A 22,659-nucleotide genomic window follows, 5' to 3' on the forward strand; every position below is an offset into this window, starting at 1 on the left:
AGATTGCTGGTTCCATTCTTGGTCAGGGTACATGCCCAGAATGTGGGCTTTGTCCCAAGTGGGGGACGTGCAGGAGGCAGCCAACTGTTTCAATGCTGAACCCTGGCCGGGGTCCTGTGGGAGGTAATCAATTGATGTTTCCCTCTCCCTTCCTTCCACTCCATCTAAAAAAAGCAATGGGAAAAACACCTGCAGGATAACAAAAAGGCTCTCCATTCCCTGTGAAATTGTTGGCTTGGGACCCATGGGCAAAGATCCACAAGGTAACCTTAAGCTTGTGCCTTTTTTCATCACCCATGGAGGAGCACGGGCACTTTTTATAAAAGCAGCACTTCATGCATTAGGACTAACCATGGCCTGGGCTTTTGAAGCTGCTGTGCTGGGCTTGGTTGTTCACTGACACCAATATGTTGTCAGCTTCTTTGGGAAAGACATAGAACGGTAACCCCGTGATTCCCAAAGGCTTCCCCCATCTCCCATGAATCCAGATGCAAAGACATGGACAGGAAGTAGGATTTATTGGTGGGTGTAAAGAGGGGGCAGCACTGAGACTCTCATGAGTGCAGTGCCCGCCACTTGTCCAGGGGACCACGGTTAGGGATGTATTTGACCCCACAGCCATCTGGGATGAGCCGCTTTTCAGCCACCATGTCTTCAAATTCATCTGCATTAAATTTAGTAAAGCCCCACTTCTTGGAGATGTGGATCTAGGAAAAAACAAAGAATTGTGTCAAGATATTTATGGACGGGGGCAAGGAAAGAACCAAGGCTGAGACACTACTTACCTTCTGGCGGCCAGGAAACTTGAACTTGGCTCTGCGTAGGGCCTCAATCACATGCTCCTTATTCTGCAGCTTGGTCCGGATGGACATGATGACTTGGCCAATGTGGACCCTGGCCACTGTGCCCTGGGGCTTTCCAAAAGCACCCCGCATACCTGTCTGGAGCCTGAAGTGGGGACAGCATGAGTTCAAACATGAGTGTCCACCAGAAAGGGCTGTATCCAAGGTCCCTTAAAGCAACCCATACTAGCAATAGGCTACATACACAACCGAGGATGTTACTGTTTGCAACCATTGCACACCAAGCCCCCACGGGTAAAAGAGCATGGTCGGCTTAATTGGCTGCAGTGAACCCCAAACTAGACAGAATCCCTGCCAAGGTGCTACTGAACTCACCTGAAAGCCCTCCAGTATGCAACTGCCCCAGCAATGTGTTTGCTGGCAGATGGCTGCCGCCAGGTTCAAAGGGACTCCCCTCCACCTGCTACCCAGAGGCTGCTAAGACTTAGGCATGATGCCCTTTTTTGTTAGTTCCTTCTTTACCCTAATACAATAATCAAGCTCAACAGAGGCCCTCAAGTTATGACAAAATACCTGAGACCCAGCTCACCTGTCAGCCCCAGCACAGGACAACATCTTGTTGATGCGGATGACATGAAAGGGGTGGAGCCGCACTCGGATGTGAAAACCATCTTTGCCACAGCTTTTCACCATGTACTTGTTGGCACAAATACGGGCAGCCTCCAGGGCTAATTGGGGGGAAGGAAAGCAGCAGAGTAAGGATGGCACAGCAACCCTTACCATGGTCCTCCCTGGCTCTCAGGGCACATCTGTATTGCCTGGGTAGTTTCACAGAGGCTCATAATTGGGTGTTCTTGATTAATGAGCTGGTAATTCCATTATAGTGAACTCTGGATTTGGCTGGGGAAGCACACAGAAATGGGCATGATCAACAAAGAATCCTGCATCTTACCTTCGGAGGAGAGCTGCTCATATTCATCTGACACCATGTGGCCACAGAGCGGGAACTCATCCACTTTTGCCTTTTTCCGCCCCAGGTCAAAGATGCGGATCTTGGCATCTGAAAAAAACTTGGGTAAGTTGCCTGTGGGGTATCATAGACAACTGAGTCAGTGCAGCCAAACCAGTTGGGGAGCTCTTCCGCAGCAACTTACCAGGGACACCTCTGCAGAAGCGAGACTTTGGGTACGGCTTGTTCTTACAATACCGGTAACTGCAGGGGGGGGGGAAAACCCAGGTTTGCAGGGGTTCACAATGGGCACTTCCAGTGCTCCCTCCAAGACCAAAGGAGGGCTGGGAAACGGGTACAACACAAGTCAATCTGTAAGCTGTCTCCATGTCTGGAAAGTGGCTCTAAAGCAAGACAATCACAACTAGGTGGCCAAAACTTAGAGGACAACCATGTTACGAACATACAGATAAAAACATCTTCCTTAACCCTTTATTAGGCCAATACTTTGAAATGATGTGGGGTTTCCCAGCTAAAAAACATTTCTCACTTCTAGACACTACCTACTACAAGTCTGCCACATGAGTGGCAGTTCATGCCATCCACCTAGACTTTCGGGCACGTGGCATTTCACCTCCAAGCCACGTGAAGGGCTCCAGGCGCCCCCTGCAGGCCACACAAGAATTTAGAGTTCTCACGCACGCAGTCCGGAAATAAGACAGGGATGGCACACAAAGGCCCAGAAGGCATTGAGCCGGAAAAGGCGGCCAATTTCCAGGACAAAGGGTGGGATGTAAGGCGGACGTCGCTTCCAGCCTTAAACTGGCTCAGAAATGCAGTAAAGGGTCAATGCAACACCCCAACAAAATTGTAGGATCGCTTAAAAAGCGGCATCAAGTTTTAGTTTTAAGTTAAAGAACCACATAATATAAACGAAGACCTAAAGCGACCCGGAAAGTATAGGGGAATCCGTTCTCAAAATACAAAAAGCTGCACTAAGGAGGCTCCACCCCACAGTTGCTTTCAGCGGCAAAAACGCAGTTATCGTTCTTCCCAGCAGCGAAACTGCATGGATTCAATACTCACCACCGGGCGGGGCGGCGGCCCATGGCGACACCAGGATCTTCAGTGGCTGCAACGAAAAAGAAAAGTCGAAACAGAAGACGAAGACAAAGATCGAACCAGGGAGAAATGGCAAGGGCACAGCAACAGGCTACAGCCGTCACTACTCACCACGCCGAAGGGAAAGAGGCGCTCCCACGCCTGCGTATGCCTTATATAGACGGTCTATCTTCGCGCGTAGTAACCATAGAGTCCTGGCGAGGGTGGGTAGACGCTCTGTCAGACTTGCAGACCATAGAGGCAATGGCGCTCTGCGCCTGCGTGCGGGCAGCCGGATACATGCGCAGAACGAAAAAGAGGCGGAGCACCTGACCGCTGTGGACAGCTAGCAAATGAGAGCTAGCCACATCAGCACGAAAAACCCTTTTCCAACTTGCCATCTTGGATGTAGAACTCGGCCCGAGGCTTTACTGTAACTATTAAAAATTTTTTTTCCCTAGAGTTGAAAGAAGGGAAGTACCCCTGAATGGGGCTACGCACGTGTTCCAGTGGTTTGCTTTGTCCGGTACACGCTCTCTCTGCGTCCCTCTGCGCTCCAGGCCCGCTGGGGACGCACCATCAGAAGCCTCGGCCTGCATTCCTTTGTCGATGGGGAGGCCGGAGGCAGAGGCCCGCCCCCAAACCTCCATTCCCCGCCGTAACATTGAAGTCCGCAGCTGATGTTTCCTTGATCCCTGCTCTATATCTCCATTACCCGGAGACCTGGGGCGTAGCCTGCTCGAATCCCGGAATAGTCTGCGCTGGCCCACCAGAGAAAGGTTGATGAGGCGACTCCACTGAAACCCAGGGCCCAGGAGACCCCATTAGCACCGTTGGGCCTTCCCTGCCTACCCTGATCCGCCAGAGAAAAGGGACGTTGTGCTCCCCATGGTGATTTGGAGAAGGGGGAAAAGAGGGCTGCGACTGTATGGCAAAGGACACGGTCACTCTGTCTCCATCTCCCCCGAGCCGCAGTCAAGGCCTCTGAGAGCAGCATCCACCTTCCCAAGGCCCAGAATGTGCCCCCATCCTCAACACACACACACACACACACACACACACACACTCTTTGTCAAGCCCACTATGTTCCAGTGCCTCCTGAGTGTGGACGATTCTCTGTAAAGCATGTCTTCACCCCCCCACCCCCATTCACCCCAAGGAACCTAGTATCCAGGGGAGAGGTGGGCAGAGCTGGGGCCAGTCACCCGTGAATGTATTGTCCACCAGAGGTGACTGTCCAAGCTTCCAGAGGTGAGGAAGACAGGAAGTAAAAAGTCTTGACAGGGCTGCCCCTTGAGGGAGAGAATCCTGTTCAAGCATGCCTGTTCTTCACTTTAGTAAATGGCTATAGGTCCCTTAGGGAAGGCTTGGAAAGATTGATGGTGTGCATGTCCAGCAGGGGTGCAGAGGCCTTCCAGGGGACCCAGCCTCCCCTTCCATCAGGGGGCTCTGAGTCTGGAAACTGGGTTAAAGACTGTGACCCTCTACTGTGGCAACTCAAGTCAGGTGTTTGGCTCCCAGACCTAGGATTATATACGTCAAGCAGTGCTGTAGAAGGCTGCCTATTTCCTAGAGACACTGGTCTTTTCAGGGCTTTCAAAGACATAGATGTCCCTCCCTCTAATGGCTCTCAATGCCTCACTGAAAAGCGCTACTTCTGGGCCTTCTTGTGGAACATAGTTGCCGGGGAGTTGGGGGGGGTGGGGGTGGAGTGTTCAGGTTGAATGTTATAAATCTACTCCAAAATTCCTCTCTCCCTGATCCTTTGGATTTCCTCCTTCACTTCATGCCTGGACGGCTCTGGCATCAAAACCCATGAACTGCAGGCCACAAGTGTGTCCAAGTTTCAGTCAGCCAACCAAGTGAGATGCTAGGCTTCTCACCAGCTACGTACACTAACAAATTCAAACTGGAATTCTAGTAAGTGAACCCCTATCAGTGAATCCAGCCCCAACTGAGTGTTATAGCTTACCTCCTTAGTCTTAACATCCTGAAGATCCACTCCACAACTGTTCAAATAGGGTTCAGCTGATAGATATCAGTTGGGGTTGTGCGAGAGGCAACCAATTGATGTGTCTCTCTCACATCATTGTTTCTCTCCCTCCCTCCCTTCCACTCTATCTAAAAAAATCAATGGAAAAAAAATCCTCTGATGAGGATTAACAAAAAAAAAAAAAAAAAAGGAGGGGGGGACATCTGCACTAATACAACAATAAAGATTAGGAAACTAAAAAAAAGATCATTCTCTTTCTCACCCTCCTCGCTTCCTTATGTGCTGGCACAAGGCCTGGGAGATATTCACCTGGGCTCACCCCTGACACCTTCGGTACATACTGATGTGCAACACACATGGTCCAGGAATCTCTGAGCGAGGGAGAAAGCCAGGCTGAAGAACAGAAGGGGGTCAGGCTTGGAGTCCAACATCCTTGATCCACACCCTGCCTTAGACACTTGCTAGCTAGTGATTCAGAACAAACTAATCAACCTTTTTTTGTCCTGTTTTCCTCATTTCCTCATCTGCAATATAGGGATAACACTGCTACCAAACTCCAAAGGTTACCAAGAGGATGGGATGGATGAATCCAGACACATAGCAAACACAGCCATTACTGAAAATTACATGATCTGGCCTCTGACAGTTACACTCTGGGAACATTGACAGGGCTACTCCTGTCTTTTTTTATTATTATTTATTTATTTTTAAATTTGGTTATATATATTTTTAAAATATGTTTTTTATTGATTTTTAGAGAGAAAGGGAGAGGGAGAGAGAATAACTGATTAGCTGCCTTCTGCACGCCCTCTACTGGGAATGGAGCCTGTAACCCAGGAATATGCCCTGACCAGGAATCGAACTAGCAACCTCTTGGTGCATGAGAGGACACTCAACCAACTGAGCCACACCAGCAAGGCCCTGGCCGGTTTGGCTCAGCGGTTGGAGCGTCGGCCTGCGGACCAGAGAGTCCTGGGTCCAGTTCCCGCTAGGGGCATGCACCAAAAAAATAATAAATAAATAAATGTATTTGTAATTTATTTTTTTAATGTATTGCCTTTATAGAGAGAGGAAGATGGGGAGAGAGAGAAAGAGAAACATCATTTTGTTGCTCCAACCATCCAACACATTCACTGGTTGATTCCCACACATACCCTAACTAGGGATTGAACCTGCAACTCTGGCGCATTGGGGCAATGCTCCAACCAATGGAACTACACAGCCAGGGCAGGACCAGTCCTCCCTTTGACAGACCTGCTGATTCTCCATGAAGGTGGGCAGTGTCTTCAAGTTTAGATTGTTGACTCATCTTCAGTGGGGCCTCTGGGAGTCCTGGGTGTGAGTCCTGGGTGAGGTGTCCCCTTTCAGGGAGGGATGGTTTGCTCTGTCAGAAGCCCAGCAGTACTTTCATGACAGGGAGGGTAGTTCCTCTCAACCACGGGTTCGCCTAAGCCCCTCTACCTGTAGCCCAGTAAAGGCAGCCTCTGCTCATTGATGCTGTGGGTGATGGAGTTCTTGGCCCACTCACTCAGACCCAGGCTGGGATGGACCTGCTTTTTTTTATATCCCTGTCCTTCCTTTTCTTCTTCTTTTTTTTAATCTTCACCCAAGGATATTTTTACATTTATCTTCAACAGAGTAGGAGGGGGAGAGAGAAAGAGAGAGAAAAACATCGATGTGAAAGAGACACATTGATTGCTTGCCACCCGCATGACCCCAACTGGGAGGAGGACTAACCGCAATCTAGGTACATGCCCTTGGCTGGACTTGAACCTGGGGCTCTTTGGTTTGCAGGCCAACGCTCCAACTGCTGAGCCACCAGCCAGGGCGCTGTCCTTCCTTTTCTTAAAGGTGTCCCTTTAAGAGCACTGGTTTTAGGTGGAATCTCAGTTCTGCTCTCACCTTCATAACCCTGAGTGCCTTGGAAACCCATCAGGGCAGCACCTCGCTGGGCCCCAGGCCCCCGCCCCCAACCCCTCTGCTTTTATTTGCTGTTTCCCCGGGAATTTTCCTCCCTTACCTGCAGGCCACCTATGCATTTAATCAATGTAACTAAACACTTATTGCGTATTTCCTCATCTTTCTCCCAAACTGGATTGCCATCACTGGGGGGGGCAGTGGCTGGGTGTCTAAGAGGCACTGCCCCCAATCCAAGTCCAGGCAGCACTGGCTCATGTGATCAACACCCCAGGGCACAGTGATGGGCCTGTAGGCCCACCAGCCAGCCTGGGTCGATGAGCAATTGGCAAGCAGGGCTCAGAAATTCCACTCCAAGTCTCTTCACTTGTTACACATGGGAGGATGCCTCCATGTCTAAGATACACAACCCAGAAATCATCAAATGAGGGTTCAATAAATTTGGTCATATAAAAATATTTAATTTCTGCCTGGCCGGTGTGGCTCAGTGAATTGAGCATCGCCCGATGGTCCGAGAGATCCCAGTTCCATTCCCAGTCAGGGCACATGTCCGGGTTGCAGGACCGATTCCCAGTGGGGAGCATGCAGGAGGCGGCCAATCGATGTTCTCTCACATCGATGTTTCTAGATCTCTCTCTCCCTTCCTCTCTACTAAAAAATCAATGAAAAAAATATTTTATTTCTTTAAAAAATTTTTTCTTAGAATTTTATATTTTTTTAAACTTTTTTTTCCTTTATTGATTTTAGAGAGAGAGGAAGTGAGAGGAAAAGAGAGATAGAAACATTGATGAGAGAGAACATTGATTGGCCGCCTCCTGCATGCTCCCCACTGGGAATCGGTCTCACAACTTGGGCATGTGTCCTGACTGGGAATCGAACTGGCGATCTCTTGGTGCATGGGTTGATGCTCAACCACTGAGCCACACCAGCCAGACATAGAATTTTGTATTTTTAAATAAAAATTCATGACAGATCTTTACAAAATCGTCACATAGGAACACACCTTAAGATAATGTTACATGAACTTCTTGTTTTCTGAATGGATGTTGCCTTGCGATCTGGCCAGATGAAGGTTTTTCTGGTGTTTGGAGGGCTGCACCTCCTTTTTCCTCTGATTTGGACTTGCTCTGGAGAACAATCAGCCACCCAGCTTCTGTAAGAATAAGCATAGGAAATGATGCAAATAAACAAGGTGCCCCCCCCCCAAAAAAAAACTAAAAATAGAAAATTTATACACTGGAGAGACAATCAACCAGAAAGTAAAAAGTAAGTTTTGCTACTTAAAAAAAATCACTTGGCTCATCTTTCTGCACCTGAGAATTCAGAAGCTGATATAACCCTATAGCTGTGATTGTAGGAGGATTACATGCTAGAAGCTGGAATGCTGTCTGAGGATCCTGTTTGCTATCTTAAATAGTTAAATATTTCAGATGATTTGATTTTCAATGGAATGGACATTTGTTGTTTTACAATCCTTTATTTAGATGGGTCTGCCTCTGTTTTAACTTCATAAGAAATTATAATAAAATGTATTTTATTTTAAAAAAGAGATAATGTTACATGATTCATTTACTTAGAAAAAGTTACAGATAGTCCAGCTGGTGTGGCTCAGTGGTTGAGCATCAACCCATGCACCAAGAGATCGCCAGTTCGATTCCCAGTCAGGACACACGCCCAAGTTGTGGGCCCAATCCCCAGTGGGGGGCATACAGGAGGCAGCCAATCGATGTTCTCTCTCATTGATGTTTCTATCTCCCTCTCTCTCTCCCTTTCTCTCTCTCTAAAATCAATAAAGAAAAAAAAATACAAAGGAAAAAAAAAGTTACAGATAGCCCAGCCGGTGTGGCTCAGTGGTTGCGCATCGACCCATGCAACATGAGGTCACCAGTTTGATTCAGGTCAGGGCACATGCCCAGGTTGTGGGCCCAATCCCCAGTGGGGGGCATACAGGAGGCGGCCAACCGATGTTCTCTTTCATCGATGTTTCTATCTCTCTCTCCCTCTCCCTTCCTTTCTCTCTAAAATCAATAATGAAGAAGTTACAGATTATAGTCAAAACAAATAGCTGTTATTTATAAATGCGAGTTTCTTTTTTTTGAGCAAAAGAAAGCTTAAGTGAAATGTCAGACTGAAAACCAGTAAAACACAATGGTGCAGTGACAGCTCATCACCTCCCTAAATGAAGAGGCTTGGAACCTGGCCTCCAGGCTGGGGGCTGTGCTGCTTCTCTCTGCCTTCAGTTTCCCTGTGCTCCAAAGGAAGGCTGGATGGTTTCTAAAGCCCTGTGTGTCATGGTCCTTTAATTTCAGAGAATAGTAAATACTTATAACAGTATCATTTTCCTTTGATTAAAAACTTCAACAGAGCCCTGGCCGGTTTAGCTCAGCGGTTAGAGCGTCGGCCTGCGGTCCGGAGGAGAGACCCGGGTTCGGTTCCCGCTAAGGGCATGTACCTCGGTTGCAGTTTGTCCCTGGCCCTGGTTGGTCGTGTGGGTGGCAGCCGCTCGATGTGTCCCTTTCACGTCGATGTTTCTCTCTCTCCCTCTCTTCCTCTCTCTCCCTCCCACTCTATCTGTACAAAAAATGGAAAAATGTCCTCAGGTGAGGATGAAAAAAAACTTCAACAGAAAATAACAACATACTCTGGCTGGTGGGCTAAGTGGTTAGAGCGTTGGTCATGTACCGAAGAGTCATGGGTTCCATTCCTGGTCAAGGTTCAATCCCCGACCCTGGTCAGGGTACATGCTGGAAGCAACCAATCAATGTGTCTCTCTCACATTGATGTCTCTTTCTCTCAATTTCCTCTCTTCCACTCTCTCTAAAAATCAATGGAAAAATATCCTCAGATGAGGGTGAGGATTAACCAAAAGAAAATAACGTGCTCAAAAATTTTACTACAGCCCTGGCCGGTTTGGCTCAGAGGTTAGAGCATCGACCCGCGGTCCAGAGAGACCCGGGTTCGGTTCCCGCTAAGGGCATGTACCTCGGTTGCAGTTTGTCCCCGGCCCTGGTTGGTCGTGTGGGTGGCAGCCGCTCAATGTGTCCCTTTCACGTCGATGTTTCTCTCTCTCCCTCTCTTCCTCTCTCTCCCTCCCACTCTATCTGAACAGAAAATAGAAAAATGTCCTCGGGTGAGGATAAAAAAAAAAAAAAAATTTACTGCAAAGGGGACTATGGCTTTTATCATGACTCTCACCATCTTTGGAAAGTTTCCATTTCAGAAGTTTCTGATTTGGTTCCTACCTTGGGGACATTGTCCACACACACCAGTACATATGAAGAAAGTAACAGTACTTTTCCTGAAGCCGGAGTCTATGGTTCTGCCTTCATCACATGGACTGCATGGTGTCTCTGCCCAAGCCCAAACCATCTTCTAATTATGGAGTACCGAGCTGATTGATGTACTATTTCTTCCTTATATTTCACTGTTTATTATATAAGTTGTATTTTAGCCCTGGCCGATTTGGCTCAGCGGTTAGAGCGTTGGCCTGTGGACCAAAGAGTCCCAGGTTCAATTCTGACCAAGGGCACGTACCTCGGTTGCAGATCGTCCTTGACTCCTCTGGGGCTGTGCGCAACCAATCGATATGTCTCTCTCACATCGATATTTCTCTGTCTCTCTCTCTCCCCCCCCTTCCACTCTGTCTGAAGATAAATGTAAAAATATCCTCGGGTGAGGATTTTAAAAAATTGTATTGTAATATGTTCCTATAGAATTTCTTCAATTCATGATGTTATCAGTTCGATCAACAGTGTGAGATTTTTACCTAACACTTCAGATAGTTTGCTGGTATGTGAGGCTCAACAAACTGCACAGGGACAGGATGTTTGCTGGTAGATGAGCCACTTTTCGGCACCTTATAGTTCTAACTTTGTTGCATTTAGCCTTAAAAGAGTCAACTTAGTTTTCTTACACTTTCAAGTAAAATATTTAGTTTCTTTTTCAATATTAAACATGATATTTTACAACAAAAACATGCTCAGGACAAACATCACAAAACCATGTGCTCAGATAAATTATCTAAAAATGCAGTTGAGCCCGACTGGTGTGGCTCGTGGACTGAGCGTTGTCCCATGAACTGAGAGGTGCCGGTTCAATTCCTGGGACCTCACCTGAGGACATTTTTCCATTGATTTTTAGATAGGGTGGGAGGGAGAGAGGAAAAGAGAAACATCAGCGTGAGAGAGACACATCTATTGGCTGCCTCCCAAACGACCCCAGGGATTGAACCTGCAACCCAGGTATGTTCCCTTTACCGGAATCAAACCCATGACCCTTTGGTCTGCAGGCCGACTCTAGCCGCTGAGCCAAACCAGCCAGGGCTCACATCACCATTTCTATGATTTAATAACATTAGAAATGAATACTATTAAATGAGAGCATATCAATATCATTGAAATTTATTACTGCAAAGTTTTACTTTTTCCATAATTACTTGGAAATTCATAACATAGCATCACTAAAACTTGCTAATTATGAGAGCTATTAATTTACAATAATTTCCTGTCATAATGCTTGTACCACTATCCATTTATTCCTAATTAAATTCAATTTTAATTACCTGATTCTGAGTTTGAGGTAGCTTCATAGTTATATTGCTATGAAAGTGGCATGTTTTAAAGTACCAACTGAAGTATTAGATTAGATTTAAACAAGGGGGAAATACAGTGTCTGTTATAGCATTTTCTTATCTTGGCATACAAACTAAAAAAAAAAATCATCCATTTCGCCCTGGCCAGTGTGGCTTAGTTGATTGGGCTGAAAGGTTGCCAGTTCAATTCTGGTCAGGGCACATACCTGGGTTGTGGGCTTGATCCCTGGTAGGGGGCATGCAGTGGACAACTGATCAATGTTTCTCGCTCTCACATCATTGTATCTCTCCCCCCCTTCCTATCTCTCTAGAAATCAATAAAACAGATCTTTTAAAAAAAATCCATTTCTTTCTTTTTTATCCTCACCCGAGGACATTTTTCCATTTTTTGTACAGATAGAGTGGGAGGGAGAGAGAGGAAGAGATAGAGAGAGAGAAACATCGATGTGAAAGGGACACATCGAGTGGCTGCCACCCCACGACCAACCAGGGTCGGGGACAAACTGCAACCGAAGTACGTGCCCTTAGCGGGAACCGAACCCGGGTCTCTCCGGACCGCAGGCCGACGCTCTGACCGCTGAGCCAAACCGGCCAGGGCTAAAAATATTTTTAAAAGTTGATTTTCAGAGAGAGAAGGGAGAGGGAGGGAGAGAGAGAAACATGACGTGAGAGTGAAACATCGATTGACTGCCTCCAGCACACTCCCTACTAAGGATCGAGCCCGAAACCCAGGCATGTGCCCTGAGTGGGAATGAACCAGCAACCTTTTGGTGCATGAAAGGACGCCCAACCAACTGTGCCATATCAGCCAGGGATCAACTGGTATTTTCTAACATGCTATGTCACCATTATTACCGCTGTCAGTTGGTCTCAATATTACAGTCCAGTTCCTGTATCTTGGTAGACCTGAATAATGAAAAGGTTGAGTTTTCCACCTTGTTAATGTTCTCAGGTCAACATTTGTTCCAAAAATTATTCTGTCATCACCATGGCTTAGAAGAACACAAATAAAACTGCTCCCTTTGCTATGATCTTTTTTGGAAATCCTGCATACTAATTCCACAGTTTCTTCCTGTGTATGATCATTTTTATTCCTGACTTTGTATTTGAAGTTTGTGAATATTTTCCTGAGGTTTGCTGCATCTACATCTGTACCAGACCAAGATTCCATTCCAGTACTTTTATGAAAGTTATTATCGATTATTATACATAAACCCATTTCAGGATAATCCATTTTGGATCTATTGACCAAGGATATCCCCAAGTCCATTGATTTGCTTTCATGTTAAGAGCTTTATTTTTGAATTTGTTGTTGTTGTTAATTCTCACCCAATTATATCTTTCCTACTGATTTTTAGAGAGACTGGAAGGGAGGGAAAGAGGGAGAGAGAGAGAGAGAGAGAGAGAGAGAGAGAGAGAGAGAGAGACATCGATGTGAGAGAGACACACTATCGGTTGCCTCCTGCACCCGCCCCAACTGGGCTGGGTATCAAACCTGTAACCCAGGTACCTGCCCTTGACCAGGAATTGAACCCATGGCCCTTTGATGTGTGGGCCAACGGCTCTAACCACGGAACCACGGCAACCAGGGTTGTTTCTGAATTTTTAATGGATTTTGAATCCACTGAGTTTTCAGTGTTCTCCATGGATACTTTTATTAACACACAGCTTCCACACAGTGGCCATCCAACCGCTTACCTCCCATGGAGCCCTCAGGCCATATTATTGAGCTCTGAGGCAGGCCCCGCACCCTCCCAAATGTTTAACTTCTTCACAGCCCAAACCAGCAAGCCTAGTCTTTTTTTTTTTTTTTTAATTATTTTTCTTTAAAAAAATTTTTTTTCTGTATTGATTTTTTAGAGATAGAGGAATGGAGAGGGGGAGAGAGAGAGAGAAACATTGATGAGAGAGAACATCAATTGGCCGCCTCCTGCATGCTCTCCACTGGGGATCGGGCCCACAACCTGGGCATGTGCCCTGACGGGGAATTGAACTGGCGACCTCTTGGTGCCACACCAGAGGGGCAACCCTAGTCTTTAAGACAAAAGACAGACAAGGAAAATATTTGCAGCATATGTAACAAAGGATTAACAGCTCTAGTGTATGACAAGTAGGATCTTTTGGGGGAGACACTTATATAGTGTCTGTTAACATGTTAAATGCTTCTCTGGCCAATTTGGCTTCAGCAGTGAGAGCATAAGCCTGTGGACCAAAGAGTCCCGGGTTTGATTCTGGCCAAGGGCAGGTATCTTGGTTGCGGTTAGTCCCGGGCCCTGGCTGGGGTTGTGCAGGTGGCAATCAATCGATGTGTCTCACATAGATGTTTCTCTCTCTCTCTCCCTCCCACTCTGTCCGAAGATAAATGTAAAAATATCCTTGCGTGAGGATTAAAAAAAAAAAATTCAACATGTTAAATGCTCATAGGTCATCTCTGCTTATTGCACATTATCCTAGAGGGAGATTACACATGTTCAAAGTCGGTGGTTGCAGCATTAATATGAATAGCAAAGCATGTAACAGTATATCAATTGGGGATTCATTATGTAAAATATAGTATGTGTATTTTATCAAATACCAAGCAGCCAGAGAAGAAATGAGCTAGACATATGAGTACTAACATGGAATGATCTCAAAGATATATTACTAAGTAAAAGAAAATCACAATAAAAAGGTATAAAGTGTATGTTTTTTAAAACTATGAATAACTATGTTGGTGATTGCATAGAAAAATGTAGTTAGAAGAGAAACAAAACTGTTAACAATCTTGTTTAAAATATGTTTTGTAACATTTTTCAATCATGTGCTTTAAGTATGCAGGGTGGTAAGGTAAAATGGTACAACCACTGTGGAAGGCAACTCAGCTGTTTCTTTTAAAGCTAAACATCCATCTCCACAGGACTCATTCATTGCACTCTTGGCACTTATGGCAGAGAAATGGAAACTTGTAATCACAGGAAGACCTGAGCTCGAATGTTCATAGCAGGTTATTTGTAGAAGCCTAAGACGGAACAAGCAACACATCCTTCAGTGAGTGAATGCTTGAATGAACACTGATTGATCCACACCAAGGACTATAGCCAGCAATACAGAGGAAAAATTATCAGTACATGCAACAGCTTGGGTGGACCTCAAGGGCATCACATGAGTGGAAAAAGCTCACCCCCGGTTACACATTGCATAGTTCCATTGATGTAATAGTCTTCAAATGACAAAATTGTAGGGATAAGAATACAATACTGGTGGCCATGAGTTGGCAGGAGGAGGGGAGGGGCTGTAGCTCTGAAAGGTCAACTGAAGGGATCCTTGTGAGGGGACAGGCTGGACATTGACAGTTGTGGCAGTCATTTTGTTGTAAGGCGTCAGCGAGATAACTAGAGACGCACAGCCGAATTGTAACGGAGCACTTTATTACACTGGTGGTGGTGGGGGGGGCTCTCCCCAAATCCTCAGCCCCGAGCCTTCTTTTTTGCCCACTTTTAAAGGCACAAACTACAGGGAAAAAAACAAACAAACAAACAACTACATTCTCTTGGCGCCGCTTTTGGCACCGTTAAGGGGGGCTGATACAGAGAAGAGGGAGAAGGGAGCTTGTTGGAGGTCAGGGCAACCATTAATCTCTTTTTTCTCATGGTTCCTCTGAGTTTCCCAAGGCCCTCATTAACCCTTTATCTTTATAGTTTTCTTTGGGTTTCTCAAGTCCCTTATGCTTACAAGAAAGAGTCTGCCAGGGTGTGTACGTGCAGTAACTAAGGGTCAGAATGGAGTTATTACAACTTGAATCTACACGGCTGATGAAAGTGCACAGAGCTATGTGTGTGTGCATGCTCATGCACACACACATAGATGAAACTCGGAACAGCTCTCGGATGGAACCAATACTGTTTCCCGGTGTGCGATTGTATTAAATGTGCAAAATGCTAATGATAAGGAACTGCGGGAGGGGCCCTGTGTCTTGGATATTTTTATAAACTTCCTGTGAACTTAATTACTTCAAAATACAAGTTCACACCAAAAGTATACAAGCAGAGCTTAGCGTGTACAGACAGGACGATGCGCACATCACTGCGTAGGGAGTCATAGCACTCCCCGTGGGAACCTCTAAGTGCCCACTGTCACAATTTGTCCCGCCCACGGCCAAGACTGGAGCTCGCGAAGGCGGAGCCTACAGGGGCTCGCAGGTGACGGGCTAGCTTTGATTGGACAGAAGAAGTGTTTGTTAGAACTTAATGGCTGGGCTTCCTCCGGAAAAGGGGGGCGGGTCTCCTCACGAGATGAGCATGGTCACTGGCGAATCTGTCCGGAAATGGTGGCAGGAAAGTGCTGTGGGGCGGAGTTTCCGGTGGGCCTGCTGAGATGACTTGAGGAGACTACCACAGAGGCTATCAACGCCCGAACCACTCCCTGCCACCATCCTCTGTCTTTTTCCCCTCCAGGTCCTGGCTTGGCCAGAGTTCCCGCTCCCTAGACCTGGGGATCTCTGCCCTTCCCCAGGAAAAAGCCACCCCCGAGTCCAAGCCCCGGTAGATTGTGGGGTCTCCGTCGGGCGGCCCTCGCCCGACCCCGGCAGCAATTATCCCACCATCCTGAGGGTGCCTGGCCCTCCAGATGAGCAGGAGCCTCCTGAGAAGGAAAGGAGGGCGGTGACCCCACTCGGATGGCAAAAGGCAGGGCCAATCCGGCCAGTCCTGGCCAAGGAGAGTAGCCTTGCTCAGAGCTCATGGGAGATTCCATCTTCCCAGGGCCCGGAATGTAACGCCCCCCCCCCCCACACACACACACTCATGCAACTTGTTTCGGGGCCCACTGTGTTCCAGAGTCTCCTGAGTGTATCTGGACAGTTTTCTGTAAAGCATGGACTACAAACAAAAATAGACACACACACACAGGGGCCGAATATCCAGAGAGAGGTGGACACAGTTGAGCCCAGTCACCCAGGAATGTGCTGTCCACCAGAGGGGACTGTCCACGGTTCTGGAGATGAGGACGTCAGGAAGTAACAGTCTTCCCTGTGACACTTGGCAGCGGTGATTGTCCCGGGAGGGAATCCTGCTCAAGAATGCCTGTTGTTCTCCAGGACAACCTGAGGTTGCAGCCATCAGCTGTGCCTACCGGCCTCTCACCTGGAAAGGTCAAGGTGAGCCCTGCAGGGAGAGCTGGTGGCTTCTCTGGAAGGAGGTGTGATGCGGAAACATCCATCCTGGTAGTTCTCACACTGGAGGTTGCAGGTGCAAGACAGCACCTGGAGGGCTTGTTCAAACCCAGGGCACTGGGCCCGCCCCCGAATTTCTGATCTTCCAGATCTGAGGTGGGACCTGAGAATTTGCAACTCTCACAATCTCCCTGTGATGCTGCTGCTGCTTTTCCAGAGACCCCACTGTGAAAACCACTTCTCTGAAGGACAGGAACTCCTAGGTGTGTGCCCCCTGCCCTACTTGGGGCTGGCTCCTTTGCAGGGTCCCCACAAATCTGAGAACTGCTTGGAGGGTGCTAGTCCTTGAGAGATCGGGGGCTTCCTGTTGAGCAGCAGTCACCCTTCCCTGCCCAGGCACACTGCAGGGCAGGTCCACAGCCCAGGCTGGAAAAGGTATCAGGTTTGTGCAGGTGCTCAGCAATTCCCACATTGTATCTGATAACATCTGTAGGAGAGAGAGGGACAGAGATCAGATTTGTGTGCCTGGGAGCAGGGATGGAAAGGCCTCTGATGGGGCAGAGGAAAGCCCCAAACCCCGAGATCAGGGATGGGAAAGGAACGTGGGCCCCAAAGCAAGAACATGGATTTGGGGGCACATACAGACCAGAAAGTGGTTTTCTGCCTGGGAACTACCCTGACAGTCATCAAGTGTGTGGGTGTGGCCGGCCCTCTAGCTGGTGGGGAGCCTCCACCTTTCCTGCCGAATGTTCCTCACCAAGAGGGTCTCCTGGCTCCAGGGTGTCAGTGCCCAGCAGCACCACCGTCCAACTTTGGCCAGTCTCTGCAGAGGTCCCTGGCAGGTCTTACTCGGCTCCACAGTGGTCTGTCATCCAGTCGGAGTAGCAGGTGAAATGCATTGCCATTCACTGGCCACAATTTGTCCCTAGGACCCCAGCACCTGAGCGTATTCTGGGTGTGGGAACAGATGGTGGAGTAAACTTTGCCTTTGCCGTTCGTGTTCCATGTTTCCCCTCCTTGACCCCCTTTTCCTTCTGGGTTGTCAGGCTCTTCCTTGTGCACTGGTTCAAGCTATCTATATGTTAATAATAGGAGCCCTGAGTCACATCTTGCCACTGTTTTTTTCCCCACTTTGTCACTTGTCTCTTGACTTTGTGGTTTGGGGTTTGTGTTTGGTCAGGCAGACAACTTTAGTTTCCGTGTCATCAGACTTTCCAGACTTTTCCTAATGGCTTCTGGTGTTTCTTGTCAGTTTGTTTACTTTAGACTTACTTTGAGTCCCCTTCTCCAACTAAAATTGTGTATTAGGCCTGGCTTGTGTGGCCCAGTGGATTGAGCGTTGTCCCATGGACTGAGAGATCCCAGTTTGATTCCTAGTCAGGGTACACGCCTAGGTTGCAGGCTCAATCCCCAAGAGGGGGCGTGCAGGAGGCAGCTGATCGATGTTTCTGTGTCACATCAGTGTTTCTCTCTCCTTAAAAAAAAAATTTTTTTTTCAATGGAAAATATAAAATAAAATTATGTATTAGTTTCCTGTTGCTGCATAACAATCGCCCGAAACATAGCGCCCTGCTGCAACTAACACTTGTGATCTCCCAAGTGTCTCATGGACTGGATGCTAGAGGGCTTGGCTGGGGAATTCTGGCTCAGGGTCTGTCACAGGCTGTAGTCAAGGCATCAGCTGGGCTGCAGCCCTCTGGTCTACCTGTTGGGGGTGGGGCTGTGCTTCCTAGATCACTCACGTGACTGTGGCAGGGGTCTCAGTGTCCCCCCACAGGGCCTGGCCAGAGGGCTGCTCAGGGCAGGGCTTCCCCAGAGCCAAGGGAGAGGGGTGAGTGGCCCCGAGATGGAAGACATGGTTTTTATCACTATTTCTAAGTGACCTTCCTTCAGCTCTGCCTGGAGGGCTCCATGGTTCTGGGCTCCATATTTTTATGGGTCACACAGGTCAACCCTGGAACAGTTGACCTGGGCCCCGAGGCTAAGGCGACTAGATTCCATTCTTATGTAGGCCTCTTGGCTAAGGCGACTAAATAACTCCATTTTTATCATCAGTGGGCCTTCCTCAATATTTTTCCAATAATAGGTTCATTACCCCTAGAAGTAAAGGAATTTTGCCTAAGATTATAGTTGCCCCACATGTTGGGAGGCATTTGCAGTTTCCAGTATTGGTAATTGCAAGCATTTGCAGGTATTCCTGAGCCCAGTGAATAATGCTAATTATCACTGTCACGCCCACTATTGTACTGGCCCTCGGAGGAAGGGGGGAGAAATGGAGGATGGGGCTTCTGTCTTTAAAATGGGAAGAACAAGGAGAATCGGGGCTGCTGATCTGAGGGGAGACTATGACCTCCGCAGCCCGCTGGCGAGAATAAAGCTCTCCTTTACAGTTTGGCTGTGCATCTCTGATTATCTTGCTGACACATTATAACACAGTGCTGGAGGGGACCACATAGGGTGAAGGGTGTTCTGTCCACAACAAATGAGAAGGCTCCAAGCAAAGTCCTTGCTCTTGAACCTGGGTGTCCAGAAGGGAGGATTACTAATCCCGCACAGAACAGGCCCCTCAAGAACTTGTCCTTTGTTGTAAAGTGTGTGTGTATGTGGGGGGGGCAAGTTCTAGCCCTGAGACCAAGACAGATAAGACCTGTGTTTGTAAGGGCAGGGAGGCTCTTTGTCTTTAAAGCTTTGTAAATAAAACACACAAGCCCTGGCGAGGTTGGCTCAGCAGTTAGAGCGGCGGCCTGCAGTCAGAGAGACCCAGGTTCGGTTCCCACTAAGAGCATCTACCTTGGTTGCGGTTTGTCCCCGGCCCTGGTTGGGTCGCGCGGGTGGCAACCACTCGATGTGTCCCTTTCACGTCCATCTCTGTCTCTCTCCCTCCCTCCCTCTCTCCCTCCCACTCTATCTGAACAAAAAATGGGAAAAAATGTCCTCGGGTGAGGATTAAAAAAAAAGAAAAACAACACACAAAAGCCACAGAAATGGACAAAAATGTGCCTTAGAGCCCAGGTGTGCCCACGGTGTGTGCTATCTGCCCTTTGCAGGGACATTTACAGCCCTGGTGGCAGTCCCAGCCAGTTGAGCAGCTTCAGGCACAGGGCAGGAAGCTCTTTCTCATCACTGCAGCCCTTGCCATCAACCTGTCAGTCCCCACCCAGGCTGGGCCTCAGGATGTCCCTGACCTCCAATGTCCTCACCCATGGCACAGTCTTGCCTCCACTCCTCAGTCCTTAGGGGCAGGGGCGGGGCAGAAGCCCTGCCTAAGGCAGGGGTGACTTCTCCCTGCACACAGTCAAGATCCCTCCTCTCCCCCCTGCTGTACCCTCCAGCCTTCCACCATGCAACCTTGGTGGGTGGGGGCAGGGCATGGAGAGCTGCAGGCCACACTGTGGAGGTGCAGGCTGACAAGCCCCTTTTCTTAATGAGGGTATCAGGTAGCTCTGGCCTGCGTCCTGGTGGCTGGGGGTGATGGAGCCAGGTACCAGCTTGGGGAGGGGCAGCTGAGCATCCAGTTGTTCAGGAAGGAGCTCCCACTGTGGCTGAAGGAGGCCCTTTGCATTTCGTTTCCCTGGAGACATGCCCGCCCCATGGTTCTGGCTGGGGCTCAGAGGTGATTTCCCGATGACGCGCTTGGTAGCTCTGAATTTGTCACACAGGGTCTGTGGGCGGTGAGTGCTTTCTTGTTGGCTCTTGCTGCTGGGCAACACGGAGGCCCTTGGTGACAGCTCCTGGCAATATCCGAGACTGCTGTGTGTTTCTTGAACCCAAGGACGGCGAGTTTCACAGGAGCCGGGCTCTCTGTCTCCCAGGAGCAGAAGCGGAGACCAAGGTGATGCTTGCTGGCCTTGCCTCAGGGATCCTGGCCGTGACTCCTGGAGACGATCAGCCAGGGTGTTGCGACACAGGGTCCCGGGGCTCCCCTGGAGATGCTCAGGCCCAGTGCAGCCCCTCACTCCTGGGCCACCTCATCACTGATCTCATCGTTCTCCAGCCTATGCCCGAGCTGAGCCACCTTCCCATCCCTCAGCCCTGGGAACAGTGAGGAGGGCCCACCTGCCCTGTAGTCTTCCCTTGGGGGCTGCCTGCCCACCAAGGCTGTGGAGGGCTGGACAGGCACTGGGTCCTCCCTCACCCAGCTGCAGGGCAGGCACCCTTTCCTGGGGGAGCTCCTCCTAGTGGCCTGCTCTGAGGATGGGCAGAGTCACAGCACCAGCCACACCCTGTCCCCATCTACGTTCTGTGGCCTTCACCCTCTCTGCCCGAGGACCTGGGTCCTTACCAGGGAGCATGGGATGTCTGTGCCCAGCCAGTCTTCAGTAGTTGTGCTGACCCAAGGGCAGCCTCTACCCCCCCCCCCCCGCCACACTGCTCAGTGATTTCCTCAGCCCTGTCCCCTGGCTGCAGCCTCGTTGGGCTCATGGACACCTGCCCTGACACCCCTGGTGGGTCACGGAGGTGGCCGAAACCAGCCTGACCTCCAAGCAGCACAGTGTCCTCCTACCAGGAATGCCCTCCCTGGAGATGCCTTGGGCCTGAGGAGGAGTCTAGCGTACATGACTGTCCCTGCCTTCTGGGGACCTGTCTGCAGCTGGGATGGGCTTGGGGCCCTGCAATGGGATGAGACTACTCTGAGCCTTAGATCGCTAGGTGCACACGAAGGTCCCGGGGCTGGCACCCAGCACCCGCATGCTCGCTGACCCTGATTTGATGGCTGCCCCTCCTCAGCCGCTGGTTCCATCCAGGTTCCCAGGGGACTGTCCTGGAGCACCATGGCCCCATGCCCTGCAGTGGGGTGAGGCTGCCCATGCTGGGGGGCCCTTTGGGAGCCCCTGGGATCCCCAGACTAATGTTCCCCTTGTTGACATGCTGGGACTCCCTCACTGCTGGGAGAGGTTGTGGTGCCAGCCCTACCCTGAGGGCCTGGTGCTCCTTGCTCCACCTGGGTCCCTCCCAGCCTCCTGTGGAGATAGGCAGCAGGGAGGGTCAGGTGCAGAAGTGTGGCTGGGGCAGGGGTGGAGGCTGACTGTGGGGTAGGGGTCAGCTCAGTCCTTGCTCTGCCTTGCCCTGCCCTGCCCTGCCTTGACTCAGGGCAGACAGGACCTGCGGGGAGTGGGGTCATGTGCTCCCAATAGGTTGACCAGCCATCTTCTCCCCTGATGGGTGAGCCTGGGAAGGCCTGTGGCAAGGACCTCTCCTCTTCTGGCACCTAGTGGTGAGCAGGTCTCAGGCGTGGGGCCTGGTGGGCCTGGTAAACCTGGGTCACCACCCCGTTGGATCTGGGCGGTGTCCAGGCTTCAACACCCAGTGTGTCACCCTGACTAATGGCTTGGGCCTTGCACCTCCCTGTGTCCTCCTAGCACCCAGGATGTCCTCTGGGATTTGCTCAGTGGACCGGCTGGGCCCCATGCCATTTGTCCCCAGCAGCATGGGATCCTGGTGGGTGTTCTTTTTCCTGGTGCCAGCTGCTGGTCCTCCACTGGAGCTCCTCACGGGGACAGTGCCCCATTCTCACTCCCTTGTTCCCCGTGCCTCGGCGGGTCTCAGGCTCGGGCCTGATCTGTCCTGTGACCTCTGTCCAGGGTGGTCTGCAGTGGTCTGTTTCCCCCCATTTGGGCATTTTCTGTCATTGCTACTCCACATGTATCACAGCTGCCTGGGTGTAATGTGGCCTCTGGGAGGGGTCAGGGACTCCTGTTTAGCTGGGCTCAGCTCTGGGGCTGTCTCCGTGGGGGTCCCACCAGGCAGGCAGTTGGGAGAGTATGGGGGCAGGACTGTCTCCTCTTGGAGGGGCCAGCCCAGGGAGGAGGCAGGAGGCTCTGGGTGTTTCAGGGAAGGGAGGTGTGTCCTGTGTGTGCAGAGTCCTGGGTGTCCAGTGGGCACAGGGAGAAGGGTGCCCCGGGAGGTTCTCTATTCTCCCACTGGTGCTGGACCTCTCTGGACCTGGTCCTGCCTCGTCCTGTCCCCTCTCCAGCTGGACAGCTCATAGAAGACTCCAGAGTGCATCTGCCTCCCTCCATCCCCAGCCTTGATGACAGTGAGAGAGAGAACTGGTAGCCTGGGGACAGGGCCTGACTTTTTCAGTCGTGTCCACTTTTCCCTGGGGCCAAAGTAATTCCTGAGACTGGCCACCCAGATCCTAGGGCGGAAGTCTAG

General features: G+C 49.7%; 1 protein-coding gene, 1 non-coding gene and 1 pseudogene across 3 annotated transcripts; all 3 read right to left on the reverse strand.

The window, feature by feature from the left end:
• Nucleotides 1-499: 499 nt before the first annotated feature.
• RPL10 (ribosomal protein L10) lies at nucleotides 500-2,998 on the reverse strand. Of its 2 annotated transcripts, XM_036270584.1 has the most exons (6): nucleotides 2,839-2,998; nucleotides 1,958-2,016; nucleotides 1,756-1,863; nucleotides 1,393-1,531; nucleotides 786-948; nucleotides 500-707 (listed from the first exon to the last, which is right to left on the reverse strand). In XM_036270584.1, the coding sequence occupies exons 1-6, from the start codon at nucleotides 2,859-2,861 to the stop codon at nucleotides 555-557; spliced, it is 645 nt and encodes a 214-aa protein (XP_036126477.1). In that variant the 5' UTR covers nucleotides 2,862-2,998; the 3' UTR covers nucleotides 500-554. The 2 variants fall into 2 exon arrangements, with proteins under 2 accessions (XP_036126477.1, XP_036126478.1); XM_036270585.1 differs by lacking the exon at nucleotides 1,958-2,016 and having other exon boundaries at nucleotides 2,839-2,963.
• On the reverse strand, nucleotides 996-1,130 carry LOC118636819. The gene has a single exon (XR_004960792.1). It is a non-coding gene; the product is annotated as a small nucleolar RNA SNORA70 (small nucleolar RNA).
• A 7,565-nt stretch (nucleotides 2,999-10,563) lies between the features above and the next one.
• LOC118635392 lies at nucleotides 10,564-15,633 on the reverse strand (annotated as a pseudogene).
• Nucleotides 15,634-22,659: the final 7,026 nt, after the last annotated feature.

The sequence above is a fragment of the Molossus molossus genome, unplaced genomic scaffold, assembly GCF_014108415.1.
Source record: "Molossus molossus isolate mMolMol1 unplaced genomic scaffold, mMolMol1.p scaffold_m16_p_2, whole genome shotgun sequence".
NCBI classification, from domain to species: domain Eukaryota; kingdom Metazoa; phylum Chordata; class Mammalia; order Chiroptera; family Molossidae; genus Molossus; species Molossus molossus.

Excerpts from the sequence above, each read along its gene's own strand:
- RPL10 (XM_036270584.1), bottom strand. The coding sequence starts at position 2,861 with ATGGGCCGCCGCCCCGCCCGGTG. Across the intron at positions 2,017-2,838 it reads GGCCGCCGCCCCGCCCGGTG|TTACCGGTATTGTAAGAACA; the intron begins GTGAGTATTGAA and ends CCCCCCCTGCAG. Across the intron at positions 708-785 it reads AGTTTCCTGGCCGCCAGAAG|ATCCACATCTCCAAGAAGTG; the intron begins GTAAGTAGTGTC and ends GTTTTTTCCTAG.